This window comes from Ambystoma mexicanum, chromosome 7p, assembly GCF_040938575.1.
Source record: "Ambystoma mexicanum isolate Mex_15411 chromosome 7p, UKY_AmexF1_1, whole genome shotgun sequence".
In the NCBI taxonomy this organism is placed as follows: Eukaryota; Metazoa; Chordata; class Amphibia; order Caudata; family Ambystomatidae; genus Ambystoma; species Ambystoma mexicanum.
In genome coordinates, this window is record NC_090939.1 from 939715212 (window position 1) to 939734109 (window position 18898).

General features: G+C 41.2%; 1 protein-coding gene across 1 annotated transcript in view; it reads left to right on the top strand.

Annotated features, from left to right (window-relative positions):
- ABI3BP (ABI family member 3 binding protein) overlaps window positions 1–18898 on the top strand; it is a 1926231-nt gene that overhangs the window by 1527040 nt on the left and 380293 nt on the right. Inside the window, exons 24-33 of the mRNA XM_069637268.1 lie at window positions 1859–1936; window positions 2443–2517; window positions 4721–4798; window positions 5400–5474; window positions 7862–7939; window positions 9731–9805; window positions 10612–10686; window positions 15545–15622; window positions 16101–16166; window positions 18022–18096. Coding sequence (XP_069493369.1) covers window positions 1859–1936; window positions 2443–2517; window positions 4721–4798; window positions 5400–5474; window positions 7862–7939; window positions 9731–9805; window positions 10612–10686; window positions 15545–15622; window positions 16101–16166; window positions 18022–18096 — 753 coding nt within the window. The remainder of the gene's footprint in view (window positions 1–1858; window positions 1937–2442; window positions 2518–4720; window positions 4799–5399; window positions 5475–7861; window positions 7940–9730; window positions 9806–10611; window positions 10687–15544; window positions 15623–16100; window positions 16167–18021; window positions 18097–18898) is intronic.

Genomic DNA, 18898 nt, shown 5'->3' on the forward strand with positions numbered 1-18898 from the left:
TCTTTTTTAATATTCACAAAGCACGTTCCTTTATGACTTTTGGTACTACCAAACTCCTTTTCTCATCTCTTATTTTTTTCTTGTCTCTTCTATTGTTCCACTATTCTGTTTGGTCTTCCTCTCTCTTGCTTGGTCCCACTTAATTCTGTCTTCAATGTGTCTACTCACCTTCTGTACCAGCTACCCGCTTGTGACTCCAATTTGTCAATCTCTTTCCGCGCTTACTTGGCTTTCCTTCTTTTCCCGGCTCAAATTTCATTTTCTTTGTATTGTGTTTCAGTCCTTCTATGGTCTTGCCCCCGGTTATTTGTCATCTTTGTTATCTTTTTATGCTCCTACTCGCTCCCTTCATTCTCAATCTCAATTCCTATAATCTGTCCCTCGCTCCCCATGTGCCCAATCCCAATTCTGTTTATTCTCTTTTCTTGCCCAGCTCCATTGGAATTTTCTGCCCTTCCCTCCCCATTCTACCACTTCCTGTTGTTCATTTTGTACCTCTCTCAGCCACTACCTTCTTTAGTCCTAAAATCTTTCCTCTGAAAATTTTGTAAACTGAATCAATCTGCATTTTATTGTACTGTAATTTATTTTTGTTCAGCGCTTTGGTGTAAAGCACTCTATAAATGACAAAAATATAAATTACAAATACACTTGTAGCAATGTCTACAAGTCCAATTTTGAGAATGTTTTAAGTGATTGCTTTTCTTCATTCCCACTTTATCACCTTCAAGACTAGTGTCTTCAGCACAGTCGACCCCGTAGCAGATGAGCTGCCTATTTCTGTAAAGTGTAATTTGCTTCTCCAATGACCTTCCGCAGGAAGTTGCCCTTTTCTTTCTAGGAACGTCCACGTTCATCTACAACGCAGCGAGTACTGGTCCAAGCAGATCCCCGACCCAGCTTTTCTTCATTACCATTTTCCTGTTTTGCTTTCTTCGGGTCTTGAAACATTTTAGCCCTTTTCGGGGAAGTGGAATATTTGCAAGGCTTTCCAATGTGGGATCGGTTTCCACGGCTTTGAAGACTCTCCATCTAAGATTCCACCTTTCGCTTTTCATTAATGTCCTTGTCGGGTCTGTTTTCTCCTTTTTCTACATAATGGCCAATTCCTTCCAGCCGCAGCCATCAACAACATTTCCTTATCTCTTCTTTCACCCTATTCAATACTATATTGAATAAAACAATTATTAAACTCCATTAATGTCATTGCTTATATTTTCCTATCATACATTTTCTGTACACTCTTTAGGATTTCGTCTATGCCATTACACGGCTATAGTTTTCAGTTGCGAAGAAGTGTAGCTGGTACTTTGTATCCCAAAATGGCATTTGGTTATTAATCTCAGTGTGAACGTGCATAGACAAAATATTTCTTTGCCATTGTAATTCCATGTTTGCTTCCTTGTGCATCTGTCTTTTGCTTGATTGCTATGCCATTTTAATTCAATGTTTGCTTCCATCTGCTTCGGGCAGTCGATGACTTTGATGTGCAACTTGGATAGGTATGTGCCACATTAACCTTTACATTTTAATTCTCTCTGTAATTTTCTATGTTCTTCTTCGGCTGATAATCAACAAAAAGATGACCTGTAGTGCCTGCTGGTTGGAACACGCTCCACAATCTGCTTGCACCCACTCTTTTCATTTGTGTCTTGAATACCCTTTTGCAGCCTTCATTCTGAGCATGTGTTTTCAGGGGAAGTGTGGATGGCGGCCAGACGTCCACAGTGTATTGTTCGATCTTCTGGTCTGCACCACTGGTGCCATGTCTTGTTGCTCTTTGATCAGTGTTTGCAACCTTTGGAATTTCAACTGACTAATGGAAATACAAACTCTCATTGTTTTTTCTTTCTTTTAGTTCCAAATGAAATATACAAGTTTCCTTCTGCCAAACCAAAAGCAACTCAGACAACCAATAGGCCATTGGCAACACCTGGTAATGGAGAAGTTTTTCTTTTAAAGAATTCACACCAAGAAAACCACCGTTTTTTTCCCAAATAGAATTTCCAAGAGCTTTCTAAGAAAAGCTCTGCCTTTTCATCAAACAGAATGATCAGATTACAAAAAATGCCTAAAACAGTAGAATTTGTCCAACTGAGTACATTCTGTCTCCATATACAATTAAATGGGTAACAGAAGCAGGAGAGGGCATGAGAGCCTTTGTCTGCTTTTCAGTGCTCCTCAATTTAAAATAAAATGCATTCCCGTCTACAGATGCATAGAGAGTCATTTTAGGAATTTAATCTGAAAGGTATTAGTTATGCAATGTTAAGCTCAATTGTAGTGTGTGTTCTACAGTTTGACTAAGTGACTAACTTTAAAACTGTTTGGGTTCCTCAAAGGCACTAATTTTCGTTTCTGTTGCAGTTGAAAATGCTTTCCACTAAACTACCTCTGCACTGTCAAGTCAAGACACCACATTTTGTATTTTCTGTATTTTAGCACCAAAGAAAACACAACGTGTACCCATCAACCTCATACGATTGCAAATTTTTGGAGACCCAAACATGACTTCTGGTAATTACCACTGGCCTTTTGTTTTGAACTAAACTCTTTTGATTTAATGCCATGACGCACTAGTGTACATTACACATTTTCATCTTCATTGAAAAATACATTTTCACGGCCCGCTGGCGGAGAAACTATTTCTGTGGCATTCCATAAATACCACCTTTGGCAGAGGTAAACTCTGAACAGGGTGTATTTTCAGAAATAGAAACAGTATAGGTGGTAACCTCCTCTGGTGGTATTTTGTTATGAGAAGCCTCCCAACTCTGCCCGAGGCCCTTTGTTCCTATTCTAACCATCTCAGCAGCATGCTTCTCCCTGGAAATGTTCATTTCCCCCAATCATTCTTTGTTCTGCCTCTTTTTTTCCACTTCATCTGAGCCCTTATTTAATTTTTCAGCTCTATCGGCAAACAGAAAACCCGTGTAATTGCTTCTTCTATATGTGATATCATCTGCAAAGAGCCTTGCTTCAGTATGGTGGGGTTCACCCATTGGACCACTTCTAATTTGTACTCCAGTACCAACAAAGCCCACATTACTTTCTTGAATTTCCACCCAGAATGGGAGGTTTGTTTCAAAGTTGATAATAAAATAACATAAAACTGCTTATATTTGTCCACTCCACGTTTGTAAACACTTTAAATTGTTTCGGGTCTTTGCAAAGCATTCAGTTAATTTTCTTGGATGTGACCCACACTTTTATAAATGTGACCTGGTATTCTCTGATGATCCAGAGAAGTCCTTTAATATATGTTTCTATATTAATCAGGATAAAAAGTATCATCTCAGTTTCAGAATTTCAGTCTGAACACCAGTTCTGTACCTCGCCCTCTGTAACCTCAACAAAGGTTAACCTGATTAGAATGAGTCTTTAAGTTTTCGTGCTTTTGCTGAACTTCCCTGGCTTACTTGTCAAATCTATTTCATGTTCCCTAAGTTTTTCTGGGGCATTGCACATTTAAATAAAACCACCCTTATTCACTCAGGACCAATGACTAATGATTCAGGGACGAGAAAATCCATCTGGAGTGCTTGACAAACTGCCAGCAGCCATTTTCGCATGGCAGGGGTAGTGCCCCCACCATCCTTGATATTTTAATACTCAAGAGAACTTTAATGGTAGTGGGATGGACTGCTATTGATTGGCACACATGGCTGCTGTGCTCATTTCATGGGGCTCATGTTCAATAGGGGTGTAACGTTAATGGAAAGCGTAAAAACTGTGCAGGCTTTTATGCCTCCCATTAACGTTATCCCCCCTTCTCAATCATTTGTATGGTGGAGAAGAGGGGCGGAAAGCAACTTGCGTTGCTGCCGCCTCCTTCCTCTGCACCATACAAATGCTCCAGCATTTGCGGCAGCATGGATTTTCATGCCGGCGGAAATGCTGGCGAACCCAATGCAGTCCGCCAGCTTTATGCACCAGCATAAAGCAAGGGTAGGATCCCCCTACTTTTAATTGTGAACACTGCTTACCATGCCTGCATGCTAAACAGTGTTCACAATGATAATTAAACGCTGTCCGACATGCAAGTCGGATAGTGTTTAGTTGTAATTGTGAGCGATGCATGCAATGCGAGCATGCCAGGCAGTATTTACTCACTTTGCATTGCGGAGTGCAAATGTGAAGGGCAATGGGCAGCGTACTTGCTTGCACGTTGCCTTCTGCTCGTTACATTTGCAGCGTGCAGTGCAAATTACCAACATTTGTCAGCGAGGTCCTGCTTGCTTTAAATTGTAAATGTAATGTGACCCCACCGCCAAATTATTATATATATATATATATATATATTTTTTTTTGTAAATGAGTTCCATAGCCTTTCTATCCTCTATGGACATTACAGCCATGGGTCACAGAGGGAATTGGTGTTTTAGGGAGGGGGCGGGGGGTTGCTTTATTGGTAGCTTGTTTTCTCTGTTAAATTCCTTATTGGATATCTGGCATTCAGATTACCCCACTGCATCTGGTCTATTTCCACACTGAACAAGCTTCTGGGATATCATATCCGCCTTCATGAAAGGCACCTCGAATGTCAACGTTTAGGTGTTGCATGATTCTTTAATCTGTTGTGATACTAGGATGGGCGCCCCGCTGCTCAGCAGCCGAGCAGTCCTTGTCCTGTAATGGAGCGTCGGTTTGATCATCTTAACATTGGTACCATCTATCTTGGCTAACAAAAATGAATACCCTAAATGTATTCTTCTTTTAGTGCCAAATGAAATACACAAGTTTCCTTCTGCCAAACCAAAAGCAACCCAGACAACCGAAAGGCCATTGGCAACATCTGGTAATGAAGCTGTTTCTTTTCAGTTTTTTTTAACAACCAAATGCATGACTATAGTTTGTGTTTCATTGGGAGTTTCATAGAGATAGATTGTGGGTTAGCAGAGTGGGTGAGGGGGGGCGCCCCTCCGCCGGAAGTAACTAATCAGTAGATAAAATGCAGTAAAAAAAATATTTGAACTGTCGGAATTCAACAACAACTCGCAAACCTGCGGCCTTTACCTACGTGTGCACTCATTGTCAGTGAATTTCGTGCAGTAACAGAGTGGACCCTACAACACTAACAGGGGAGAAAGGTTATGCCACCATTTGTATTCAAGCTCACACACCCCATGTTCATAGTTTCTTGTAATACTTTTCTTCCCTCTAAGAAGGTACACTACAAATGACATGCTTTGCGGTTTGCAACTTTCTTCCAGTCTTATTCATGTATTTATTTATTTCAGTGTTATGTCAGTCACTCCTTCATGCTACAGAACTGTTACATATTAGAGTACCCAAATAACTGATCTTTGTGTTTAAGTGAGTAGCGTCATTTGCAAAACTCCCTCAGCAATGTCTATCCAAGTAACTGTTCGCTGTATTGTGTATTCTATGTGTTGTAGCGCCAAAGAAAACTCAACGTGCCCCCATCAACCTCATACGTTTGCACATATTTGGAGACACCGACCTGTCCTCTGGTAATTAAGATGGGTCCTTAATGTTTTCAGTGGATTTTGTTTTTTAACTTACATTTCTGAATGATAGAGTTTTTGTTTTTAATAATGCCATCTTTTTTAAAAACGGGGGACTTTGGTTTCCAACAGTTTATAGTATGGCGATGAATTAGCCAGGCTAATAGACTAGCTGCATTGGCCAGTATACCAGAGCTACTCCATCAAGAGGCTTTGCATTTCAAATGCCAGCCCTCTGCGCCGTGCCAGACTTTGCAAATACATAGTGTTATTTAGCAACACATTACATATGTTGCCCTGCTTCCCAATATCAATTGTGATGTGCACATCCTCATATAAAGCTATCACAGAGATGGCCCTGCAGCAGTAGAAACACAACTACGAGCAAGGACAATCTGTGAATATGTGAAATGAAACAATGAAGTGGCAAAGTAAGCTTGTATACCACAGTCATTTTATACTTGCCGTCCCTGAGGAAAAACATGGGGAATTAAAAAGAATGATATAAACAACTAAACAATCAAATGGTTCAGATATGCTTTTAAAAGAGCGAATGTAACTTATCAACAGTGTAATAGTTCAACAGAAGCTGAAAGATGCGATTGAGCAAAGACGGTGCTCAGCGGGGCCCAGGAGTTTAGTGGCAGCAAAGGGTTAGTCATAGGCAGGAAGTAGGGCTTGGGGGGCCGCCACACCCATCCTCATATCCACTTCCAAGGTCTACAGTAACTGCCCCACAGAGGTAGGAGAATACGAAGGACCAACATCAAAGTAATGATAGAGAAGTCTTTTCCTATCCCCAGGGAGCTTGCATCTGTGTGTGTCTTAGCAACACCAGTGGTCCCATTTGAATGGGCAGGCAGCATAGGGTCTATCCAACCCTTGAGTTCTCAATCGGAGACCCGAGGCAATGGGAGGAAGACCCACTGGGATGGCCACACCCACTCTATACGTGCCATCCATTAGATGTGCCTATTAACCTACTAATGTCTTTATGCTCATTACAACCATTGCATGGCTATAGTTTTTAGTTTTGAATTTAGGCAGTAGGTACATTTTATCCCAAAATGGTCTTCAGTTAATTATCTCAGTGTAAACTTTGGCAGTTCGGTTTCCCCAGCCACTAATCTATCTATCAAATCTATCCAATCCATGTCGCTCAAGGGCAGGATGCATGGATTCATACCAACAGTAATCGCCATTTGGTAGTTGACGTATGGCCATTTACAACCAGTGAAGAAAGAATTAGCAAATCACAGTTAACCAAGGAAGCATGTTTCTTATCTGGGGCTCCCCTCCTGGAAGGATAGATAGGTTATGTGGTCCCGCCTAGCAGCTTGGTGATACCTGCTGCTCCCTCACGCAAGCTGAACTAGAAGACATGGAGCACATTGGGAGGCCCCACGAGTCATACGGCTGTGTCTAGGGTAGGCAGCATTTGACATTTTTTAGGCTTTTTTGGAAGGTACAGACCTCATTCATTTTGAAGATATGCCAGTGAATCACTTACCTAGAGGTTGCCCCAGGTAAATTCATAGATACTGAGACAAATATGGGGCCCCAGAGCAATCACCAGATCACTATTCTCTGACTGGATCATCACACAGAGAAAGGCCAGCGGCCTCCACCATTACCCCCACCCCATTTTCTATGTTATGGATGGGTTATAGAAGGCAACCTTTCTATACACGACCGAGAGGGGGGCACATCCTACCGCCCTTCCAATATAGGGCTATCGCAAGTGCTTGAAAATTAAGACCCCCAAATCATATGCTATATGGAGACACTTAGGCCCACCCCTCACTCACATCGGCACACCCTGCCACCGCCATTCTACATAAGCAGCATTCACTAAAAGACAATCCTCTTCCTGCAAAATTAAGGAATATATATATGAAAACAAATCCGCAAAACTATCCGTCAAAGCACGCTGTACCTGGTATGTAAACCTCGGTTTTCCAGACTAGTGGCAGTTGGGCAATACCATTCTGGCACTTGAAAGGGGTAAATGATCTAATCAGGCCCTTAAGAGCCCTTACAGAGGGAAGGAAAGGTGGGCCACCTTCCAGCTTGATCCAATTTTTAAAGGAGGAGGGACAAAAATTGTGCATTTTTAAAAATGATTTGGTAGTGTCTCACTAGGATTCTCCAATACATGAAAAAACACAATACGACCTGCCAAGCTGGCCACTTAGGGGTTTACCTTACAGGTGTCTGTCATCTTACCAGAAGAAACAGGACTGTCAACTTGACAAAGTCTATGTGTGAGTGCTTCGAAGGAGAATGGGGAAGGGATGGGGGGCACACCTCTCACAGGGAACAGCTATTGTACTTTACAACTTCAAGTATTGGGACATGCCAGCACCTACTCAGCTCTAATCATTTTCTTTCAGTTCCAAATGAAACCCAAACGATGTCTTCTTCCAAGGCCAAACAAGTTCACCCAACCGAAAGGCCTCACACAAAAGCTGGTAACTGACTTTTTTGTTTTCATTTCCCCTTCAGAATTTTCTTTCTTAGGTACACCCTTGAGGTGCTACGCATATAATGAATATGCATACTGTTTATTTTATATTAACGTTTGTGTAACGCTCAGACTCACAGCAATCACAGTGTTTGTACAGGGTAATAACAGAGTAAAAACATTACAGATCATTGCATTAGTAGGAAGTAGTACGGGCAAAGCAGGAGACAGTTCATGCTTAGCGTGTTAGTCAAACGTATTGAACAGCCACGTTTTCAACAGTCGCTTAACTGCTGGGTAGGTGGTCTCATTTCTTAAATGTGGGGGTACGAAGTTCCACAGGGTGGGGGATGTGGTACTGGAACTAACCGCTCCTGCTCTGGCTGGTTTAAAAGTTGGAACAGCTAGGGTGAGATGGTCAGAGGATCAGCATGAGCGACAGTGCTGTTTAATTGTTATGCAATGGTTCAAGTACATGGGGGCTTCCTTGTAGATGCATCTGTGCACCATAGTCAATGTATTTAAGTCAATCCATGCTTTTATTGGTAATCAATGGACTTCTCGTCGAGTTGCAGAAATGTGGTCTGATTTGCAGAGGCCCAGAGCTACCAGGAGGGCTGTGTTTTGAAGCAGCTGTAGTTTAGCTAGATGGAGGCGGATATGCCCTTCAACAGAGCATTACAATAGTCTAGTTTGGTCAGGATAATGCCTCTGGAGAGCGTGTTTAGGCCTGTGTGTTACAGTAAGCCAGATCAGGAGGTGCATGGTAATGGTAGTCTCTTGCTTCCAGTGGCAGGCGAGTGCAATGCAGTTTTGTGTTAAAACGGTCTCATGTGCTGAACACTTTTGGCTTTGCCAACTGAACAATAGCTGCTCTATTCCCTAGAATGATGCCCGAAGTGTGCTTCATAGCCGCTGCCCCGAACACCCTTTTCCCTGCCAACGTTTTGGTCACTCGTTCTATATAATGCTTCCTTTGAAGTCATTTTGGCTGAAACCAAATAACCTGAAGTTATTAAATAAAGTAATAATGCCGAAAGTTGTTTAATTAATTAATCACACCTAAAATTACTGTTGCAGAGATTAATAACCAGCCTATATTTATGCATTTATAAAACACGACAAGGTCGTATGCAATATGTATTTATTAACAATAGATTTGGCAGGCAAAATGGGATTGCTGAATGCCTCTAATGAAATACCCTTTGCAGCATAATGATTATTACCTTGGCCTTTATAACGTGTGATTATTAAGGAAAAGAGGTTTGAGTCCGAACTGTCATCAGAGTATGAAATGAGTGAGGCCTGTTTTATTTTCGTAGCAATAAACCTCAGCAAAATGTTCAACCACCTTTGTGATACAGGTAGTTTCACTAGGCGGTAGCATCACCAAAATCTGTTTGGGATACCAAAAAACGGGATATTAATGTTCATTCATTCACCCCTCAACAACATGAGGGTGCTACTAGACTGGCCGTCTGGCAAGCCAGGGTCATGGTATTTAGACAACGGGCATCGGTTCTGTTAACTATTGGGCAGAACGTTTACACACGCAGCCGAGTCTTCCTGTGTGGTTGTTATAGCGGGAACATGTGAATAAAATAAGGGACACATTGGTTTCGAAGTTATCATGTATGCAAAAAAATGATATGGTGAATAAATGGAAGACAAATCAGACTTTGCTTCTTTTAGCCATGCCAATCACGTGAAATGATGCACGCCCCACAATCGTTACCGCCATTGTTTTTTCTGCTTTGTTTCTCACAGCCGCTTTAGAGTTGTTTTTCTTCCCTTACAGCGCCAAAATCAACACATCGGGTACCAATTAACCATATCAAACTTCATATCTTTGAGGATCTTAAAGAGACTTTGGGTAAAGAAGATGTCACACCCATTTCATTGAACTCTTTTCATTCCTTTTCATCCCAGTCATGCCTTTTTTGCTGAATTGCTAGCTACCTACGGACCTCAATTTTGCATCAGTTCTATGAAGTGCTTGGCTATCATTTCTAGGCCTCCATACATTTTGCTTTCCTTTTAGGTCTCCATGCAGTGCCTTGCTTTCGTTTCTAGGACTCCATGTAGGGTTTTGCTCTATTTTCTGAACTTCCATGCAGTATGTTGCTCTCCTTTCTAGGTTTCGATGCAATGCTTGGCTCTCCTTTGTAGGCCTTCAGTAATGATTTGCTCTCCGCTTGCTCTCCATTCAATGCCTCCACGCTGTGCTTTTCTATCCATTCTCAGCTTTCGTTTAGTGCTTTTCCCTGCTTTATAGTCCTGCAAGCAGTGCTTTGCTTTCCTTTCTAGGCCTCAGTGCAGTTCTTTGCTCTCCATTCTCAGCCTGCGCACAGTGCTTTGCTCACCTTTCTAGGTGTCCATGCAGTGCTTCACGCTTCTTTCTAGGATCCATCATTCCGTGCTTGAAGCTAAAAAAAAAACATTGAATGCTTTGCTATGCTCCTTGCTAGCCCTTTTTACAGAGACTCCTTCATCTTCCCGCCTCACCATCCCATCAAATTCAGCATGTTTCCATTCCAATTTCACAAAGCAGAATTCATTCCCCGCCGCCCTCCATTCTTTTTGGCGTTCTTCAAAAGAACAACTTCATCCCTTGCTCTGCAAACAGCCATTGCGCAAAGCTGAGAAACACCCATTAAAGATCTAACATTTCTTTTTCAGTTCCAAATGAAACACAAAAGGCTCCTTCTTCCAAACCCGCATCCCAAGCCACTGAGGTCCCACGTGTGAAAGCTGGTAATCAAGTTGGCCTGTTATTGTTTTGCCTGTCTCCAGGAGGGTATTGTTTCTTTGCCCATCATTGTGTTTCAGTAAAGGGGTATTGTACAGACAAATGAGGAGAGGCAGCTCATGATCCACAACACTTCGGCGTTGCTGGCACGCATCAACAACATTAGCAAGTCTCCCGCCCAACTGTAGCTTATCACTGTATGCCACTATATTCACAACAGTTACATAGGAACCAAGACACAACAGTTGTCTCCCATCCATATGAACATTCTAAACACTTGGAATATCATGAGTGAAGGGGACCTGCTTTGGCTGAAATCCAGTCCTGAACAATGAGACCGAACAACAAAGCACCATTCGCATAGCCCAGGATTCCATCTCCCTTTCATTACTGTAGACATTCTTTTGTCTCATTATTATTACTGATTTATTTATACTCTGCCATTTCACTACCGTAGTGGTGTCAAAGTGCATAAACCTTGACCGAGTATCGTCCCTCCCAGGGAATGGAGGCTCATTCTCTGCCGGAAGGCATTGACTGGAAAATAGTGTTATATAAGAGAGAGATAGTTGAGTGTTTTGGTTTGGAATGTTCCATATATAAAACCGGGAAAAGGTGTGTTCAGCAAGTTCTCAAAGTATGGAGCTGAGTTGTGAGTAAATATGTAAAGTTTGGAGGAGCGCAGGATTTTCTCAGGCAATCCTAAGTATGTTGTGGGCAAGGTTTGAGAAGGCCTTGATAGGTAACGGGGACACAGTGTGATCATAAATATGACCTGAAATGTGGTACGCGCACCATAGACATGTAGGTTACTTCTTTTTGAAGGTCTGCAGTTGAGAATATCTAAAACACTTGTATGTCTGTCTGTTGGGCAGTACAGAAACCCTCATCTGTCAAAGTGGGGAGACAGTGAGTTTGAAGGGAATTTGAATTTATGAAAGGCTCAAACCATTGGACATGAGAGCGCTATTGAACATAAAGTGAATAGCAGCAAACAGTAATTTCACTAGTAGCAAGACAGATGGTGGGAACGCAGGGGGCAACTTGCTTTAGACAGTATTTGATACGAGAGCCTGGGGGGGTTGCCCAAATTCTGGCCCTTTGTACAGCAAAGCTACTCCCTCTGGCCTAGTTCAGTTTGAATCTGGGCCGAACAAGAACCTTACAGACTACAGCACATGTAGGCTGGTTTCTAATACAAACAGACCATCTGTGTACAATGTAGGGTTGAGCTTTACCTGTTACTGCTAAGAACTTCTTTTAAAGTTTCTAATTTAGTACACAAATGTATTTAGGGTAACCAATGGAGGTGACTCAGAACTGGTGTAATATGTGCACGCTAGGGGAAATATTGAATGATTCTGGCACTGTTGTTCTGTAAAATCTGTAACTTGTGGCAAAGAAATTTGGGAAGGCCCGGATATAAAGAATTACAGTGATCTAACTTTGCACAAACAATAGCTTGTGCGGGGACAGCCAGATGATCGGAAGCTAAGCAGAGTCAGATTTCTTTAGAGAGTCTAAGATAATAGGTATCTGAGCAGAAAAATTCAGTTCAGGATCACAATAAAAACCTATAGATTTAACCTTAGGCAGAGTTTTAAGGATGCATGTATCTGAATTAAGAGGTATGCAACAGCAGAGGAGAACATCTAAATCTACATAGATGAACCGTTACCAGTTCAGTTTTATCAGTATTATGCCTGCAGCCAAGTCTCAATCTGTGATGGTCAACAAGGACCGCATTATCAAGAGAAAGACAACCAGATCATTTAAAAAAAATCATTTGGGTGTCATCAGCATAGCAAACCCAATGTCCAACCTACAAAGGGACACTTTGTAAATGTAAGCTGGCGAGATGCCCAGAATATTAGTTGAGTTGCATAAACTAGATGTAATATGATCTGAAGTTGCAAATCTGACTAGAAATAGTACCTTTCATATGTGCACACAGCAATCGAAACCCTGCTTACGAGCCATGTACTGTGTTGGGAGCAATTGTCTGTTCGCGATTTTGAGGATGTGAATGCGTGATCACCAAGATTTGTTGGTGACCTGTCTTTGCATCATTGCTTTTACATTGGTGTGTGTTTGCAATGTATGAGGGACACAAATGTGACTTCAGTTTTTTTTTTATTACACAGGAGTGTGGCAGCATTTGCCAGAGTATGTTGACTACAGTAAAGTTGCACCAACCCCTTGTTTGGCAGCAGCTGCATAGCACAGTGATTTGCTGTAGATTAAGAATAACATATAATTAAAAAAAAAATTGGCTCTCTCTAGTTTGGCATATGCCAATTTAGCACATCTGCAGTGCTTTTTTGCACTTTAAGCCAGATTTCCATGACAGAAGTTTCCACTTTCAACTGTGCTGCCGTTTATTGAACCTTGTTGCCATCTAGTGGTGAACACGTGTGCTTGCATCCGTTTGCCGCATACATCCTAAGCCTTTTTATAAATATAGATGGATGAATCTAAAATTGGATTCACAAAAATGCTTACATTGTATCAGAGTGTTTTCAAATACCATAACAGGAATGTTGAACACCTGGTCATGTGGACTGATTTAACATGTCTGTCAGAAACAAGTGAACGGGTCCCTGCTTTTATTTGATTTAATATTGCTAATTAGAAATTGAGCAGGGCTTGAAGAAAAACAAATGTGGATATTTCAGGATCTGTGTGTACACTGTCTTTGCACATGTGCTTAAACTGTGGTCTAGAACAAAGAATCTACGTTGATATTCTCTACAACGTGGTGACATGAGATGGCATGCACAGGTACACCTTATGTTCTGGCTGTGTTCTTTGACAAGTGCTCACCTAAACCAGGCTGCGTAATAGTTCAAAAGCAAGGAATTTTAAAGAATAAAAAGTTATTTGACATTTCCAGACAAAACAACAACATTCTGGAGAGCAAACTCATTGATGGGGCTCAAATCTACCTTTTGGCAGCATAATTCTACATTAAAAAAAACACTTGTGTGCATAGGAGAGGTGCATAAGTAGGTTATATGTTCCTTAAAGGTACTGTCAACATTGCCAGTAGCACGTTAGTTCCCTTTTAGCCAAAACCCGGTCAGGTCAGAATGTGCTTACTCATGCAGGAAAGCACCAAGTGTCTTCCAGATCTTTGATATCAAAAATGGATGTCAGTTTTTCCGCCTACTAGTGGTCACGTATTGAATTGTAATTTCCCCCAAACATGCTAAAATACATTGTACCTCTCCAGTGATGTTAGTCTGGGAAAATATGCCATCTTCTCTGCATGACTATCAGGAGAAGAGGCCAAAGGCCTACAAATAACGTTGTGGTCTTGTTCCCGAGCTGGAGAGGGAATTGTGTCTTCCCAGATCACATCATCTTTTAAGTGGAGGATGTGAAGAATGGACTATCGAATTGAACAAAGGTGCTCAGAAGAAGGAAGGAGGAGAAACGCCCTGCCGAGTGTGACACACAGGAACCCAAAGTAACTTCATAAACTTAAAACATTTCAAATGGGGAAGTACGGGTCGACGTGGACTACAGAGGTTGACTTAAGATACCAAGGAGTCAGCAAACGTCTGTATTCTGTCTCTTGTGCCCAATTCTCTCCTCAACCAAACACAAAGCCTTCCTTTACTGGGCGTGGATTATTTGGTTCCAGTGTCCCTGGTGCTTGGAGTCACGTGCAAAGATGTTCAACCTTTACCAGGGTATGAGAAACATATGTGCACATAGCCACCTGGGAAGCCACATACATCCCTATTTAAGGACTGCCATCAATTAAGAACGGCTGCATGGATCTCTAGGTGCAATTGATTAAATACAAATTGAGCATGCCTGCACCTCTTGCCGGGAGGTATACCCACACTGGCATGCACAAATATGCTGAGGAGGAACTAGGACAAAAAGAATTTCCTACAATGCATTTTTCATCTATTCACTCATTCAGTGTCTTGCATATAAAGTGAACTGGACCAGTCAATGTTATAAGGATATGTATAGGTATGAACTAGATATTGAATTATTTCTCTTTGGCTCAATAATGGCCTCATGTCTATGAACATATATTGTCTGTAGAATATAAACTTTGGGAAACACGGGTAGACTTGGAAGTAATCCACGAGACATTACACTTTGGCAGATATATTGCTTTTCCTTTCACGAAAAATTAAGAATTTTAAAAGTGTGTGCTAGGCACTTCTCTGTACCTGTACTCATGAATTTTAATAGCCCATACAATGAGTGCTTCATCAAATTGGGCTGGAATCACTAGTGCAGCTTTAATGCGCAGGGCTGTCGTTTTTCATGGGCTGTCTAGGAAATATTGGATTTATCATCATCGTCATCCAAGTGAACTGCAATAGCTCTCCAAAAACCCTGTTTGTTGTTTAAGGATCTCATGGTCAAGAGCAGCACTGGTCAACATGTCAGCCTCCAGATGTGTTGTTGTCCTACAACTTCCATCAACCCAAGCCACCAAATTCCGGGCTGAGAATCTTGGGAGTTGTAGGTCAAAACATCTGGAGTGTGATGGGCGACTCTCTATAGTCTAGGGCTAGCCAAACTATGTTCCAAATGACTGGATGATGATAATAACATTATGTTTGTAAATAGCACTTCATACCAGACTTCTCCGGCTTCAAGATGGGTTGGACATGCTCATCCACACTACTATAACCTCACGGCTTAACACCGCAGATTGAGTATGGTCAGCGATGTACAGCGCATAGGGTTACTGCATAGGCCTGGCAGTTCATAGTGTGAAAAGCCACCGATTGCTTTGTGTCTGTATTTTAACATGTCACTTGCTCTAATTATGTCTTCTTATTTTTAAGATCTTCATTCTTCACAGTGTTCATTGACATTTTTTCTCTACAGTGCCTGAGGAGGAATCACATATAGATTCGAGTAAACCTAAAATTTCAATCCCCCATCCAGTCCTGGAAACTACACAGGGTAATGGTGACCTCGCGGATTGGCCCAGTGCAATTCATCTCTCTGCTGCTGTGCCATTTGCCTGCCCTGAGTGTCATGGTGGCTTGCACCGTTTTCACTTTGCTTTATCGCCTGCACACTAGGGCGGCGCTGCACAATCGCCATTTTCTTCTATGAGGTATCACACATCTGTTTCATAAAATGATATGAAAGCGTATTCCTTCCATTGCTTCCCTAGCTTTTGACCAAAGCCAAACAATGGCCAAGTTTCATCGCTCTAATCAAAAGCATGGCTTCCACCATCACCGAGATGGGAGCTGCTGTCCAATATTAGAATCACTGTGCATTTTCTCTGTAGATCTGAAGTCTATGTGTCATTGCTGTGGTCATCCGGTTATCCTTGCTTTGTTGCTGGTCGCTTGCTGACCTTTCTAGGGGCAAAAGTGACAATGTCCTACTGTGGAACCTCAACAACTAAACTTCAGGTCCTTTTTTGCAGCCCCTCAAAAAGTCCACCCCAGTTCTTCTAGACCCAAAACATCTGCTAGACCAAGGAGCAGACCTGGTAATTACCGCACATTGCATTCTGTGATGTTATTTAACTTTGATCTTGTATCCCTTTAATGTTTCTGTGACGTCTGCTTGCTGTGCGGCCTTGCTGCAGAGGTGTATTTCCCCCACTGGCTGCAAAACCATGTTGCAATTGCTACATTTGAAAAATAAATGTTATCCTCGTCAAAGACGACTCTTTCAAATCGCATGAAGGAATAATTTATATATTTTTTTTCCATATGCACTAAAAGAGTCACCTCATCATTGCCCATGTGTCCGCTTTGCATGTAGTTTAGCCCTCTATGTGCTTTGCTTGCTTTATAGGTTATTACATATTTGCACTCTAATGCTCTTGTCGTGATCTGATATTGTGCCATATTATTGGACTATGAATAATACAGAAAAAGAGTGTACTCTCTTTTTTTCCAAGCTGTGTATATAAGCAAACAAGATCTACAGAAATAAGTGGAGCCTACAATTTTAGATATCTATATAGGTCAATATACTGGACATATAGATACACATTTTCTCTGGGATTATATTTATTATCACTACAGAGTGATATGAGGGTCATGCCTAACCACTATAAGCAACACTATCACCCAACGCCACCAGAGTTTAAATGTCAGTAGTGTTACTGGCACCCAAACCACTTATGTAACCTTTTCACTTTTCACTTTGTCCCCTTGGTATAGAAATGTTATGTTATGTTACTTTGCATTTATATAGCACCTTATGTATCATTGGTATGATCTCAAAGCGCTAAATGCGACAGTGGCCTCAAGATGACACAGTCGTGTTATACAAACGAATGTGCTGGTTGGGTTAAGAGTGAGAAAAGTGATAGAATGCCACTCAGAGGGTGTTCCCAAATTAGCTTAAAATAAAAAAAGTGTTAGTAAAAAGAATGCTTTAAGACTAGCCTTGCATAGAATATGAAACACTTGCGTATCAGCGCGTTATAAATGCCATATATCATATCATATCCAGACCTGGTCTTGTCCTCATCACTGCCTGTGCCTGTTGTGCTCATGAAGCAGGGGAGCAGAGCTGGTTTTGTTGGAGGACCAAATGTACCACACACAGTGGGCTGAACTATCCATGGAAATGAGCGTGTGATAGGAGCATTAGTTCGTGAATTTGAGCGTTAAAAAAATTGGTTTTATGGTGTACTTTCTATCTTGATTCAAAGGGATTCAAACACCTGATATAACAAACTTAGGGCCTGATTCACAGAGCGTTTTTCAATAGGTGTGCATCATTATAAACCCCTTCTGTGAATTAGGCCCTTAGTGACTGACTTTAGGCCAGGCAACACTTTATCATTAAACTCATTTGACTTGCAGGGCCATAAGAAATGTCCTGAAGGGTCAAATTGGCCCCACATGTTGCACATCACTGCCTTGGAGGTGGAAACCTGGGTGTGGTTGCTTGTTCCACTTTGCTTGGAAGTACTCTAGCTGCTCGAGCCAAAATGTTATTGTTACGCTTAGGTCAGATTAACTTGCTTGTCCTTAGTTCGTGATCCTGAGGGCACAGCTTAGAGCAAAGAAGTTTAATGTGAGGCCACTCCGACGGTGAATACCCAGTAGATTGCAATCATTTGACCCAACCATTGCAATCGTAATATTTGAATTTCAATCCTCAATGCTGCTCTCTCTGCCCTCACCCCTGATGTTACTGTAACAATAAACTACATATGCATCTTATACTAAATGGTTGATTGTTTTATTCAAATTGGATCTTTTTTCAAATTTACCAAAAGCCTCAAGCTTAATGTTTTTCAGAGATGAGTTCTTATAGATTTGCCACTGCAAATTCTGAAAAACCTTATTAATGACATCAGCACCTCAATTTTCTCTCTACAGTACCAAACAGGACAACTCAGGTAACTGCCCAACCAAGATCCAACAACCTCAACTGGATAAGCGAGACGGCAATAGGTAATGAAAATATTCTATTTATACACAATATTTTATTGTCAAAGGGAAAAACTAGGCATGTCATTTCTTCTTAGTTTTGTTCCTCCTTCTTCCATAAAATGTTACTTAGTATCGATTTCGTTTGTGGTTAAATTTGATATCCTAACTAAGAGACCATTTTTAATATTTTCAACATCCACATGAGTTTGATAGTACTATTTTAATCATACAGATGGCAACATATACATCAAAAATACATTTGTACAAATAAAAATGTGAATTTTAACCATACTCGATATCCAAAATCCAGACAACGGGACACATGCTATATAAAAGATGTATTCGAAAACAGAAAAGTAGAAAAGGAGGAGACCCCCAGCAGTAGATGGAATTTCAGTAAACTGAAAAGGCCTGTTTCTCTGGTTTTGCATTCTTGATCTGTTTAATAAACCACCAACTGATTTCAGTTAAACGGGCTAGCCCACAATTCACAAACATCTTTTTCTCAACAAAAATCCAGAATGGAATTGGAAAGTGGGTAAGGGGAAAAGAGAGATGTGGGGCAGAGGCCTAAGGTTGTGTGGGAGAATCCCCTATAAAGGGTAAAAGGAAGGTAGAAAAACACCAAAATGACAACCTTATCTGAAAAAGTTCATGCAATAGGAGTCGACACTTAGTCGTATATTCTTGGTTCTGGAAACCCCAAGACTTGACAGAAGCTCTAGTATCTGCACAGCAAGAAAGTAGAAAACAGAACTTAAAAAAAGAAAAAAGTAGAACACACTCCCAAAACCTTCCAAAAAATGAAGAGTCATTTTATTTA